General features: G+C 40.4%; 1 protein-coding gene and 1 long non-coding RNA gene across 5 annotated transcripts in view; one reads left to right on the forward strand and one right to left on the reverse strand.

Moving 5' to 3' along the window:
• LOC149463454 (uncharacterized) overlaps nt 1–12,786 on the forward strand; it is a 66,416-nt gene that overhangs the window by 32,305 nt on the left and 21,325 nt on the right. The window lies entirely within an intron of this gene.
• HDAC6 (histone deacetylase 6) overlaps nt 1–12,786 on the reverse strand; it is a 76,061-nt gene that overhangs the window by 9,005 nt on the left and 54,270 nt on the right. For 2 of the 3 annotated variants that reach the window (XM_089674978.1, XM_089674977.1), the window contains 6 exons: nt 11,866–12,015; nt 11,157–11,331; nt 8,898–9,685; nt 8,295–8,393; nt 639–785; nt 432–560 (listed from right to left, as the gene is read on the reverse strand). In XM_089674978.1, the coding sequence (XP_089531104.1) occupies nt 432–560; nt 639–785; nt 8,295–8,393; nt 8,898–9,685; nt 11,157–11,331; nt 11,866–12,015 (1,488 nt within the window). The remainder of the gene's footprint in view (nt 1–431; nt 561–638; nt 786–8,294; nt 8,394–8,897; nt 9,686–11,156; nt 11,332–11,865; nt 12,016–12,786) is intronic. The other variant, XM_089674979.1, reaches the window with a different exon arrangement.

Here is a 12,786-nt window from a genome sequence, read left to right on the forward strand (position 1 = left end):
TTCAGTTCTGATTGTTAATTTGAGTCTGAGTTACTGAGCACTATAAAACATGCTTTTTTCAACATAGCAGCTTAAAAGAACAAGGTACACATGTGAAAAACAATTGAGCTCCATATTCTTCCTAAATATATAAATATGAAATGTGTACCTACAATGCTTAAGTTACCTGACATGTAAAGATATTTTTAAATGCTTTTTTCATCACAGCAGCTTAGAGGAACAAGGTAAACATGTGAAAAACAATTGAGCTCCACATTCTTCCTAAATATATAAATATGAACTGTGTACCTACGATGCTTAAGTTACCTGATATGTACAGATATTTTTTTAAAAACTGCAGTTTTTAATAAAGGAAATCTATAAATCAATTGTATGTTGCTTTTGGGGAATTTGTAAATGCTGGCAGTCATATCTACAATATATCTTCTTACCTCATTATGAATATAAGCGTCACAGCCATAACACCAGACAGACAGGTCAGAGAAGCTGAGTACAAGGTTGTGACCAGACGAAACTCCATGAGATACCATGTGCTGAGAGACATACCTCCCACACAGAACCTGAAAGACAGAAATGAACTATCAGTTTACAGCATGAGACATCCACCATTTAAAAGCTGAGAGGGAGACCTTCCTCACCACATAACATGTCAGGCACACCCAGTTCTCTATGTCTGTATCACAAGCAGCACACGGCTGTGTCACCTCCAGCCCACAAGGGGGCAGCTCACAGAGTGACTCCAGATGAGGACACCAGGAAAGTGGTGTCACTGCAAACATTTCCCCCTGGGAATGAGAAGTGGAAAGTGTAACAAAAGAAAACTGCTTATTGGAAATAGCCAAGTTACATAAAGCAGAAAGAAAACGTTCACCAATGTAAAATCTTCAGTAAACTTGTGCATTTTATTGCATTTGCACTGAAAGTTACTAATCAGTTCCCCACAGCTGAGTCTTATAATCAAGGCATTTTCTGATTAAGAGAGCTTACTTATGCACTGAACCACACTGTGTGCAATTGTTAGTTGATGTCTGGGAACAGGATAATAAAGACAGTCCTCTCTCAATTAGGATGCACATAGGCCGCCATTGCTATCTGCTCCTTCTGAAAAGGTTATATGCCTGGCTGTCATGCTTTGGCGTTAATACTTTCTGAATCACAGACCCCTGAAGAAGAATAAACATAAGGGGGGTTATTTACTAAAACTGGAGCATGCAAAATCTGGTGCAACTCTGCAAAGAAACCTATCAGCTTCCAAGTTAAAGGCCCCTTTCAGAGAAGATGGACCTGTCAGCGGATATGCTTGCTCAATGCGTGATCTCTCCACTGATCCCTGCTGAGCAAGTGTTGGACAAGTCTGTGTCTGCTTCGCTACTGCACAGCAAACACAGACACAGCCCGCTGTCTTCTATGGGGCTGACGGATGGAAATGGACTGCCTATCCGTTTCCAACCGACTGTCATTCAATCCGATCTGCCAGACATATGGGGAATAGGTCCCCATCTGTCTGTTTTTAGCGGACAGGATCGGATCAGATGTCAGGGGACACATGTCCACTGACACCCGCCTGTCCATAGAGGTCTATGGATGGTCCGATTGGATACGCCTTAAAAACTGAGAACTGGACCTGACCGGTCAGTGTGAAAAGGGCCTTACTGTCAATGCTGAATTGAACAAGCTGAAGCTAGAAGCTGATTGGCTACCATGCACAGCAGCACCAGATTCTGAGTGCTACAGTTTTTGTAACTCTCCCCCAAGGAATTCTGGCTTTTCCCTGACTTTTATTTGCTACATGCTGTTTGAGGTCTATGTGCAGTCAGGCAACATGATTTGATGGAGACCGCAATAACAGACTGCATATTTCTCCAGTGATGTTTTGCAATTTAAATAAAAAAAGACTGAAAATTAGAAAAAAAAAATATTTGTTTTTAATTTTCTGCGCTAAAACATATCGAATACATTTAAAAAAAAAATAAATTTCTTCATAAATTTTGGCCAAATATATATTCTACTACATGTGTTTGATAGAAAATTCCAAAAAGGGTATGTTGATTACTTTGCGTGAAAGTTAAAGCGAAAACGAACTACGGTGTATATACTGAATTTATATATCTATATATCTATATATCTATATATCTATATATATATATAGATATATATATAGATATATCTATATATATATTACTAATGGCGTTGATCAGCTACTTATAATGGGACTGCGATACTGTGTTGGGCAATCTGACACTGACTGACACTGGGGGGAACTAACTGCCACTGACATCACCAGTGACATTAATACAGTAATCAGTGATAATATTATACTCTGTTGCTGTGCCTAACTGTGTAATGTGCGTAAGATGTGCTGCTGTTACTAATAGGGATGAGAAACACAGAGACCATTCTCTCTCTGTACAGAGCTCTGTGTTGATTGTCAGTAGTTCCTGGCCATGAATCATTGATTGGGGCTTGCTGACAGGCTCCCGCTATGTACAACCACAGTGGGTGCTGCCCAGGGGTTGTGCATGCGTGCCTGAAATCCCGAAGTAGGCATCAACGTACAAGAATGTCACTTTGCCTACAGTGGCCACCTGTCTGCAGTGAGCAGTTGCGGTCGGGCACTCAGAAAGTGGTTAACCACTTCCAGTGCGGACACTTTTACCCCCTTCCTGTCCAGGCCAATTTTCAGTTTTCAGCGCTATCACACTTTGAATGACAATTGCGCAGTCATGCAACACTGTACCCATATGAATTTTTTATCATTTTTTTGGTGGTATTTTTTCACCACTGGGATTTTTATTTTTTTTGCTATGTAAATTAAAAAGTCAAAAAAAATTTTTAAAAAGTGTTTTTCTTATAAAATTTTGCAAATAAATAGTATTTCATCATAAATCTTGGCCAAAATGTATTCCGTTATATTTTTAGTAAAACAAAAATAACCCAAATTAGTTTATAACAAAAAAATTATAATTTTTAACCACTTCCCGACCGGCCGTTGTATATAAACGGCCGGACGGTGGCAGTGCAGGGTCGGGTGGCCGTCTATAAACGGTCTCCCCGCACCCTGCTTGTGCGCGCTCCCTGGGAGCGCGCAGCACCGCGATCCGGTGCCCGCTGTGTCCTCCGGACACAGTGAAACACCGATCGTCGGACGGGACCTCTGTACGAGGTCCCGATCATGTGATCACTGATTGGCCAATCAGTGATCACATGCAAAGTGGTAAGCAAGATGTCACTTGTGACATCATTGCTTACTATGTGTGAAATCTGTGAATGATCACAGAGGTCACATGGTACAAGGCTATTCACAAAAGCCTTGTACCATGTGACAAGCTGTGACCAATCACAGCTCACTCTGTATTTCTCAATGAGTGCAGGAATGCACACAGAGAGAAAGAGAAATGATTGCTTTTACATCCTATATGGGTGTAAAAGCAATCAGTGTAAAAAAAAAAAAAAAAATCTTTATCACCCCTCACAAGCAGTACAGTGTCACCATGGTGACACTGTACTGCTAGGGTGACAGTATGTAAAAAAAAAAAAAATAAATAAAAAATAATAATATAAAAAAATAAAATAAAAATGTAAAAAAAAATGTTAAAAATTATAATTTTTGCTTATAAACTAATTTGGATTTTTTTTTTTTTTTACTAAAAAGATAACGGAATAAATTTTGGCTAAGATTTATGATGAAATATTATTTATTTGCAAAATTTTATAAAAAAAACACTTTTTAAAAAAAATTTTGGACATTTCATTTACATAGCAAAAAAAATACAAATCCCAGCGGTGAATAAATACCACCAAAATAAAGCTTTATCTATCTAAAAAAAATGGTAAAAAATTCATTTGAGTACAGTGTTGCATGACCGCGCAATTGTCATTCAAAGTGTGATAGCGCTAAAAGCTGAAAATTGCCCTGGTCAGGAAGGGGGTAAAAGTGTCCGGTCTGGAAGTGGTTAAAAAAACATTTTTTAAATTTTTTTTAAAATTGTTTTTATATTATTTCTTTATTATTATTTTTTTTTACATACTGTCACCCTAGCAGTACAGTGTCACCATGGTGACACTGTACTACTTGTGGGGGGTGATGAAGATTTTTTTTTTTTTTACACTGATTGCTTTTACACCCATAAAGGATGTAAAAGCAATCATTTCTCCTTCTCTCTAGCTGCATTCTTGCAGCCATTCAGAACTACTGAGTGAGCTGTGATTGGTCACAGCTTGTCACATGGTACAAGGCTGTTGTGAATAGCCTTGTACCATGTGCCCTCTGTGATTATTCACAGATTTCACACGTAGTAAGCAATGATGTCAGAAGTGACATCTTGCTTACTACTCTGCATGAGATCACTGATTGGCCAATCAGTGATCACATGATCGGGACCTCGTACAGAGGTCCCGTCCAACGATCGGTGTTCCACTGTGTCCAGAGGACACAGCGGGCACCGGATCGCGGTGCTGCGCGCTCCCAGGGACGTGCACAAGCAGGGGGCGGGGTGGCCGTTTAAAAAACGGCCACCCGACCCTGCACTGCCGACGTCCGGCCGTTTATATACAATGGCCGGACGGGCGGGGGTTAAAGGTTATAGCGGGTGCAATACTTTGTAGGCTCCAAGTAAAAAAAAACAAAATAAATGCACATTTTTTTACCTGCAAAAAGATTTGCATTTATAATTTTTTTTACAAAGGTGAAATTATCCATAAAGAACTTATACAGAGAAACAAAGCTTTGAAAACAATATGGATGGATATGATTATTTACATCAAAGCCCAACTGAAACACATTTAGAACTTCGTGAAATGGTAATTACTGCAAGTCTTAAGGCCCATATACACTATAAGAAAATTGTACTAAACTTTTCGTATGAGGTCTGATTGTCCGATAATCTGATCATTAGTACAGAGCTTTGAAAGCTGATCACAACAATTCATGCGGCAATATCCGAAGACAAGTGCAAACATTTTTTTGTGTGATACCAGATTGTACGATTTTCGTTTAATCAGCACAGTAGTCTTTCAAAAATATAATACAATACATGACATCACTTTCAAAATTATTTTCTTTCGTAGGAGAATTTTCATAAGTTTACTACCCACTTCATTTTCTATATGGAGACTAGCATGCAAAAAAAAACCAAAAAAAAAACCTGGATGATCATTCGTCCAATATTCTTATCGTGTGTACGGGGCTTTACCATTGCAGCGGGTGCTAAGCTGTACAGTACAGATAAGGGGGACAGACTGATTTATGGCCTCTGAATCTTTTTTTAACACACAAACCAACAGTGGGACTTGCAGCAATTATCAGTCCACTACATTGAAGCGTGGGCAAAGTACTAATCCCCAGTATTTTTTGTGATCTCTCTGCAGCTGCTCTTTCCCTATCACTAATTTACAATGCCTTGCTCTGCACTCGCTATATGAAGGAAGACATCTTGGTAGAGGAAGGTTGTGTCACAGCCTCAAGCAAGAACAGTGAGCACTATAAGGCTACATTTACACTGAAACTGCAATAGACGTTAACTCTACTGGCAGCAGAAAAATGCTAAACACGTGTGTAAACGCGGTACCGCATTTAGCCGTGTTTAGCACTTGGACATTTATCCTTATCATTGGCTTGAGTACTTGCCATTGAAATGAATACATGCCCAAATGCTAAAAATGGCTAGCACTTAGGCATGTTTACATTACAATGAAACCAATTCAAAAGAACCCTCAAGTGATCCAGTAGCGCAAAAATTAAATAAATAAATTATATATATATCTATATATATATGTATATATATAGATATATGTATATATATCTATATATAGATCTATATATATAGATATATATGTGTACATCTATATATATATATATGTGTATATATATATATATATATATATATATATATGATAGATAGATATGTGTGTATAGATAGATAGATAGATAGATAGATAGATAGATAGATAAGTAAATAGGTGATCACTCAGCATTTGTGAAAATGAAAAAGTCCATAAAAGTCTCTTCCACCAAACAATTCTCCTAATTCCCAAAAATAAATCACCACGTGCTCATAAAAATGGCGTTCCCCCTTTCGAGTATGCACTCATCGAATAACCATGCCTCCCATTCTCATGGTTGGCTGGAATCGCTTATTTTGTTAATCCAAGTGGGAAGGAAGTCGATCAGTATCAATATTGTTTCACTCCTCTCTGTTTATCCTCAAATCTCCATGCCTCTCATTCCCATGATCAGCTCACACCACTTCACAAATTAACAGATTCCTAATGATCAGGAGCTATGCCATTATAGATAACACTCTCCTTCTCCTGAATCTTAGTCAGCCCTTATGTATCTGTCTTCAAGTGAAGTGGTGTGAGCTGATCATGGGAATGAGAGGCATGGAGATTTGAGGATAAACAGAGAGGAGTGAAACAATATTGATACTGGTCGACTTCCCTCCCACCTGGATTAATAAAATAAGCGATTCCAGCCAACCATGAGAATGGGATGCATGGTTATTCGGTGAGTGCATACCTGAAAGGGGGAACGCCATCTTTATGAGCACGTGATGATTTCTTTTTGGGAATTAGAATTGTTTGGTGGAAGAGACTTTTATGGACTTTTTCATTTTCACTTATGTTGAGTGATAACCTATTTATTTACATATATATATATATATATATATATATATATATATATATATTGATAGATAGATATAGAGAGAGATATATTTAGACATAGATATATATATATATATGTATAGTTAGATAGATAGATAGATAGATAGATAGATAGAAGATAGATAGATTTTTTTTTTTGTTTGTGCTACTGAATCACTTGAGGGTTCTTTTGAATTGGTTTAATTGAATTTGTATGAATTGGCAGCATTGTTTTTTGTAATTTATATTTAATTTATTTGCATTGTTTAATTTTTATTGGTTATCATGCATCTAGCGCAAAAGGTTTTTGTTTTCATGTTTACATCACAATTAGCATTTTTTGGCCAAAACTTTCCTCTGCCGAACACAATTCTTCTGCATTCAGGAGAGGGACGTTTAACTGACCCCTAAAATCTGCTGCTGCTAATATCTGATAAAAGCCTACGTGTGCATGGACGCATAGGCTTTTCCTGAGTTGAGTTCAGGGGGGGAAAAAATGCCAAAAGCTCCTAAACTCACGTATAGAAGCAGCAGTGTACACGAGGCCTAATAGTGGCATCACCAAATCTCCTCAGACTAGCAGTGAGAGGCAGAATGCCTTAGGTCTCACGCTGCAGATATACAGCTATGAGCTTGTAGGTACAAGGTACAAAAGTGCCTAGGCACCTACACAAACTAGGAAGTGCGCTTCTATATTTCAGGAGGAAATATTTCAAGGTACTGCTTAGGCTCAATTAATTTTACTGGATGTTACCTAAGCAACTCTTCACTTTTTTAATTTTAATCTATGTTAAGCAACTATATCCAGTAGGTTTAATGAAGGAAGCACAGTGGGTTTTTAGAAAGTGAAAGTGTGATAGCTGCACTTTTGATTTCACACTCTAGAAGAGCTAAACTGGTGATCCAAAAATTCATCCACGTGTGGTGGACTTCCTGCACCCTTTTCTAGTTGGCGTAATACAGAAACCACACCCCCAAACCATGAAACCAGTTTGTGAACTTGTAGGCCTCACGCACACCAGTAGTGTTAGCTATATAAAGTCGTGTTAAAAATAAAAGTGTTTTAGCATGAGCGTTTAGCCGTGTTTTCCAGCGTTAGAGCATTGTTACAGCTAAAAAAAACTCCTATTGAAATCCACTAGTTCTGGGGGTTTTTTTCCAGCCAGAAAACGCCCCTGCCAAAAAGTTACAATCATCCAGAAACTGGCATAATTTGGCTGGATTTGTTAGAACAGGTGCAATAAGGGTAGGTTTAGATGTGTGTCTAAATCTTGCTTTGCTTTCCTCTGGAGCCCATTGGGATCACGTTTCAGAGGCTATTGACAGGCGATGTGAGGCCTCCTCAGCACCTGTTTTAACCCTATTTTTTTTTACTAAAAATGCACCGCAACCACGTGCATTGCTTGCTGTTGTTGGCCGTTTGCAGTGCTCCCCCATTAGTGTGTAACATTCACCAGGCTTGTCACCAGCCAATCTCAAGACATCGGATAAACTTTGCTGCAGGCGCGAAGCATCGCAACTGTGGCATGTAAGCACCCTAGTCCACTGCCCATTGCAGCTCAAGGGGGGGTAGTTGGCAGGCAGCAAAAATGTGAATTTTTTCCACCCCCCAACCTTGCATCCAAATGAAGCCTAAAAGTGTCAAAATTTACAGAGTATTCCACAGACTCCACATCTAGCTGGTGACATGAAACTGGGCAGCCACCAGCAGCTTCCGAGAGTAGGTTCTCCTGCAGATTAGTATCTTGAGACTACAAAAACAGAGAAGAAAAAGAAAAATGAGGTGTGAGTGGAGGGGTGAGAGAGGAAGGGAGTAAGCAGAAAAGTAAAAGAGATGAGGGAGTGAGTGAGGGGAGGAATGAAAGAGAAAGGGAAGGAGAGAGAGAGAATAGGGATGAGTAAGAGGAGGAATGAGAGAGGGGAGTGAGTGAAGAGAGGAGTGAGAGACAGAGTGAATGAGGGAAGGTGTGAGTGGAGGAGGAGTGAGAGGACGGGAGGAGAAAGAGAGAAAAGGAATGAGTGAGGAAAGGCGTGAGTGAGAGGTGGCGTATGGAAGAGGAAAGGGGGAAGGAGAAGCCAGAAAAAAGAAGATAAAAAGAGAGGAAAAAATGAGGGAAAAAAAGAGTGAGACAGAGGATCAGGAAGATAGAAAAAGAGTGAGAAATGATAAAGAAGAGAGAGAGAAAAGGGTGAAAAAAGAAACAGTGGAAAAAAGAATACACAAGACAACAGCTGTGTTCAGTTCCAACACTCACAGAGGCTTCTTCTGAACTATTAGCCACTTGCTGTACTACAGCAAATATCTTCTTTCTCGCCCCACCAGCAGGTTCACTGTCACTAATACTTGCGGCTGATGTGTTTTTACTATCATCCAGTTTCAAGTCTCTAAGCAGTTCCTCCACAGAGCTTTCAGGCCGGTCATCAGACATCAAAATATCTTGCGTTGTTTCTAAAACCTGTATTTCAATGACTGTCCCCAGTGACTCGCCTTCATTAGAACCTATGTGCACTGAATCTTGGCCAAGAGCCTCCACCTCAACCGTCAACTCTTCTTTAGTCTCTACTTCAGCTAAGTTAGCTAAGAGAGGATTGAAGACTTCATCCTTATTATTTGAGGTCTCTTTGAGTTTGTGTTTAGCTATTTCAGTACTGTCTGATTTTTGAGGTGAAGGCTCCACAACACTACCCAAGGTCTGACTGTTCTCCAACGATGGTGTTTCCATACTTTCTTCTGTAGAATAGGTTACAGAAAAATTGTCTATGCTGGAGACACTGTCATTGGACTCATTCCTGAAGGCTACAGGCGGCGAACCTTTCACCTCCACAATTTCAGACCTGGGGTTCAGAATATCATCATCAGCTTTGAAACCAGTCAAATCTAATTTCTGGGGACTCTGTGTTTCTTCAATATTCCTTCCAGGGGAAGGGGTCTTGAGTTGTGGGGAGGATGAAGACTCAACCGTAGGTACGACTTTGCTTGGATGTTCCTTCTGTGGTGTCCAACGCACCTTCTTTGATACCTCTGAGGGTGGAGGTGGCTCAACTGTTTGGAGAAATGGCAAATATAAGTAAATACCTTTTCCATGGTTTGAAGACACAATTTAGAGATTCTAGCAATCCCATCACTAACTAACCCCTAAGAGTTCCTAAAATCACAAGGTCTCAAAGGGAACTCTCTACTTGCATTTGCCACACACTAAGCTAGGTAATAATCCACTGGCTGTTAAAGCCCGACTCCATAAAAACAAAAAAAAAAAAAGTTGCAGTGGGGCCCCCCCCCCCACACCGTAAAGGATTAATTGCTTGCTATATATAAGGGATTTCAGAACAGGTGATTCACTTACCTTATACCCCACTTATGCGCTCACCTCCTCCATCTGTAGCTCCAGTCTGTGGGCAGAGCCTTAGTGTCGTCACACATAATACAGGGCATTACCCCTGTATTTAACATTTTGGAGGGTGGAGTGTGACCAGTGGTGGTTGCAGTTTCCACAGTACATTAGGGGGAACCTGCCGCAGCACTGGGGAGACCCTTCTGTAGCAAAGAATAAGGTATTTTATCCTTAATCCTCAGCCCCCAGATATAATAAGCAATTAATCCTTACAGTACATGGGGGAGGGGGCCCACTGCAAGGGTGGATTTTTTTTTTTACTTTCATGGAGTTGGGCTTTATAGCTAAATGGCAAAACCTTATGTTGTCTATGTCTACAGAGTACTTGGATGACATTTGCTCCCCTATATGTTAGTATCGCCTGTGGTTAACAACAGGCTAATTAAATTATTTACTATTCATACAACCTACTTATCCCGTTTAATGCATAAACTGGGATTCATGGCCACCTACCATTGCATGCAATGTACTCAACCCAAAGCAGATTTTATGCACCTGATCTGTGGTTGTTGGGTGATATCTGAGTTTTGGAAGTAGGTAGTCACACTTCTTATTAATCTACTGCAATACCCTCTCCACTGCACACCTTTTTGCTTTTTGATATACTAGATGAAGAGTGTTGTCCCATTACACTAAAATATTTTTCAGAGAACCACTGTTTATGGCCTGTAAAGCCATTGCTATTAAATGGATGAGTCTATTTCTCCCATCGTATCTCACTGGAAACTATTAATTAATCAGATCATCCCATATGAAAAAAAAGTTATGTATGGGAAGAAAAACTGTTCCCCTAAATTTCATAAAATTTATGACCTATGTGTAACTCTGCTCTTACGCTAAGCTTGAGATGACCTATGCTGGTCCAAACGCTGCAACTACCATTGCTAATGTATGTTTATCGCTGTATTATGCCACACAACACATATATGCAACAATAACTCACGTGAAACCAGTTGTTTTTTAATATGCTTTATATCTGTTCCAGATGATTCTGCATACTGATTATTATTTTTCTATTTTCCTGTATCTCTATATCTGGGTACAACTGTTTTAGTTAAAAAAAAAAAATTAACATAATATATAAAACTGCTATTGAAAGCATTTTCCAAAGCATTTTCTCACCTTTCAACCTGAGGCTGCGCCAGTATTTGTGATGGACACTTAGGACATTGGAGATTGTACGCAGTGCTGATGGACGGGGAGGATGCAAGTCAGACAAGTGAGGAAGGGGATCTCCGAGAAGTGTCCGAGTACACATAGACATGGATTCTGAGATGGAGGTCAGATTATAGCCACCCTGATTTGAGACAAATGGAAATGATTTTAGAGTATATAGATTTTGTTGTCAGCAAATCTGTTAGATTATTAGTCACACAGATCGTAGACAAAAGCTGATAATGATTGGTAGCTGTGAAAGGATAAGACGCTGCACACCACTAGCTCAACAGGTGAATAGAAATATGAATGGCCTCAGCCTTGAGCTCCTCCTGAGCCACGTCCCTGATGCATTTCGTTCTCTATGATTAGACCTGGAAGGGGCCTAATCCATCAGAGATGGGGCTCAGCAGGAACTCAAGGCAGAGGCCGTTCATATTTCTTTTCACCTGTTGAGCTAGTGGTGTGCCGCGTCTCTCATCCTCTCATACTTCCCGCATTAAGCATAAGACAGCTTACACCCTTACATTTCCATTGCTGTGAGACACCAGAACTACCAGAGCACATTGAGCATCGCTATATGTGGAATATGGTAGTTTCCAAACATTGGTTTTTATTTTGAGCATACATACATATAAATTATCAGAAACCTAAAGGTAAGAAATAAAACACTTGCCTCCAGAACGACCACTACTTTGCCACCTGCCAGACCCATCAGGAGGTGTGTCATGTGAGCGTAGCCTTCCGGAGAGACACGGCAGCCTCCAAGTGGGTCTCCACGAGCAGCGTCAAAACCAGCAGATATCAAAACCAGCTGCGGATTAAACTGCAGGAGAGGGAGCTGAGTGTAGCAGTCTGTCAGTGTGCATTGCAATCCTTTTGTAATGACCATTGTTCTGGTTAGCTGATAATGCACTACTATGTTACAGCTCTTAAAGTTATCCTGATACTCCTTATATTTCTCCCATCATTTTACTAATTCAGTCCTATCCTTCAAAATTGTCCTATTTTTACTGCTGCTTCTATCATCTTTTTCAATCCTCCCTCTACATTCTGCTCTATCCCTGACCTTACCTGTCCACCTTCTGACGATAACTCACATTTTGATACATATGCCCCTACCTATCCACATTCTATTCTGCTTGATCGTATCTCTCATTCTTCATTTCCTTAATCCACACTTTCTCCCAAATATCCTAACTCCTCACTCTGCCCTCGCCTTTACCCCACATTCTTCCCTCGCCGCCTTTACCCGACACTCTGCCCTCGCCGCCTTTACCCGACACTCTGCCCTCGCTGCCTTTACCCCACATTCTTCCCTCGCCGCCTTTACCCGACACTCTGCCCTCGCCGCCTTTACCCCACACTCTGCCCTCGCTGCCTTTACCCCACACTCTGCCCTCGACGCCTTTACCCCACACTCTGCACTCGCCGCCTTTACCCCACACTCTGCCCTCGCTGCCTTTACCCCACACTCTGCCCTCGCCGCCTTTAGCTGACACTCTGCCCTCATCGCCTTTAGCTGACACTCTGCCCTCCAGGTCTTTATCTAATGCTATATTTCCTTTTCCTATTCTCCACTCCCCAATTCTGTACT

Source organism: Staurois parvus, unplaced genomic scaffold (assembly GCF_062004578.1).
Source record: "Staurois parvus isolate SC_StPar_1 unplaced genomic scaffold, SC_StPar_1.0 ptg000154l, whole genome shotgun sequence".
NCBI classification, from domain to species: domain Eukaryota; kingdom Metazoa; phylum Chordata; class Amphibia; order Anura; family Ranidae; genus Staurois; species Staurois parvus.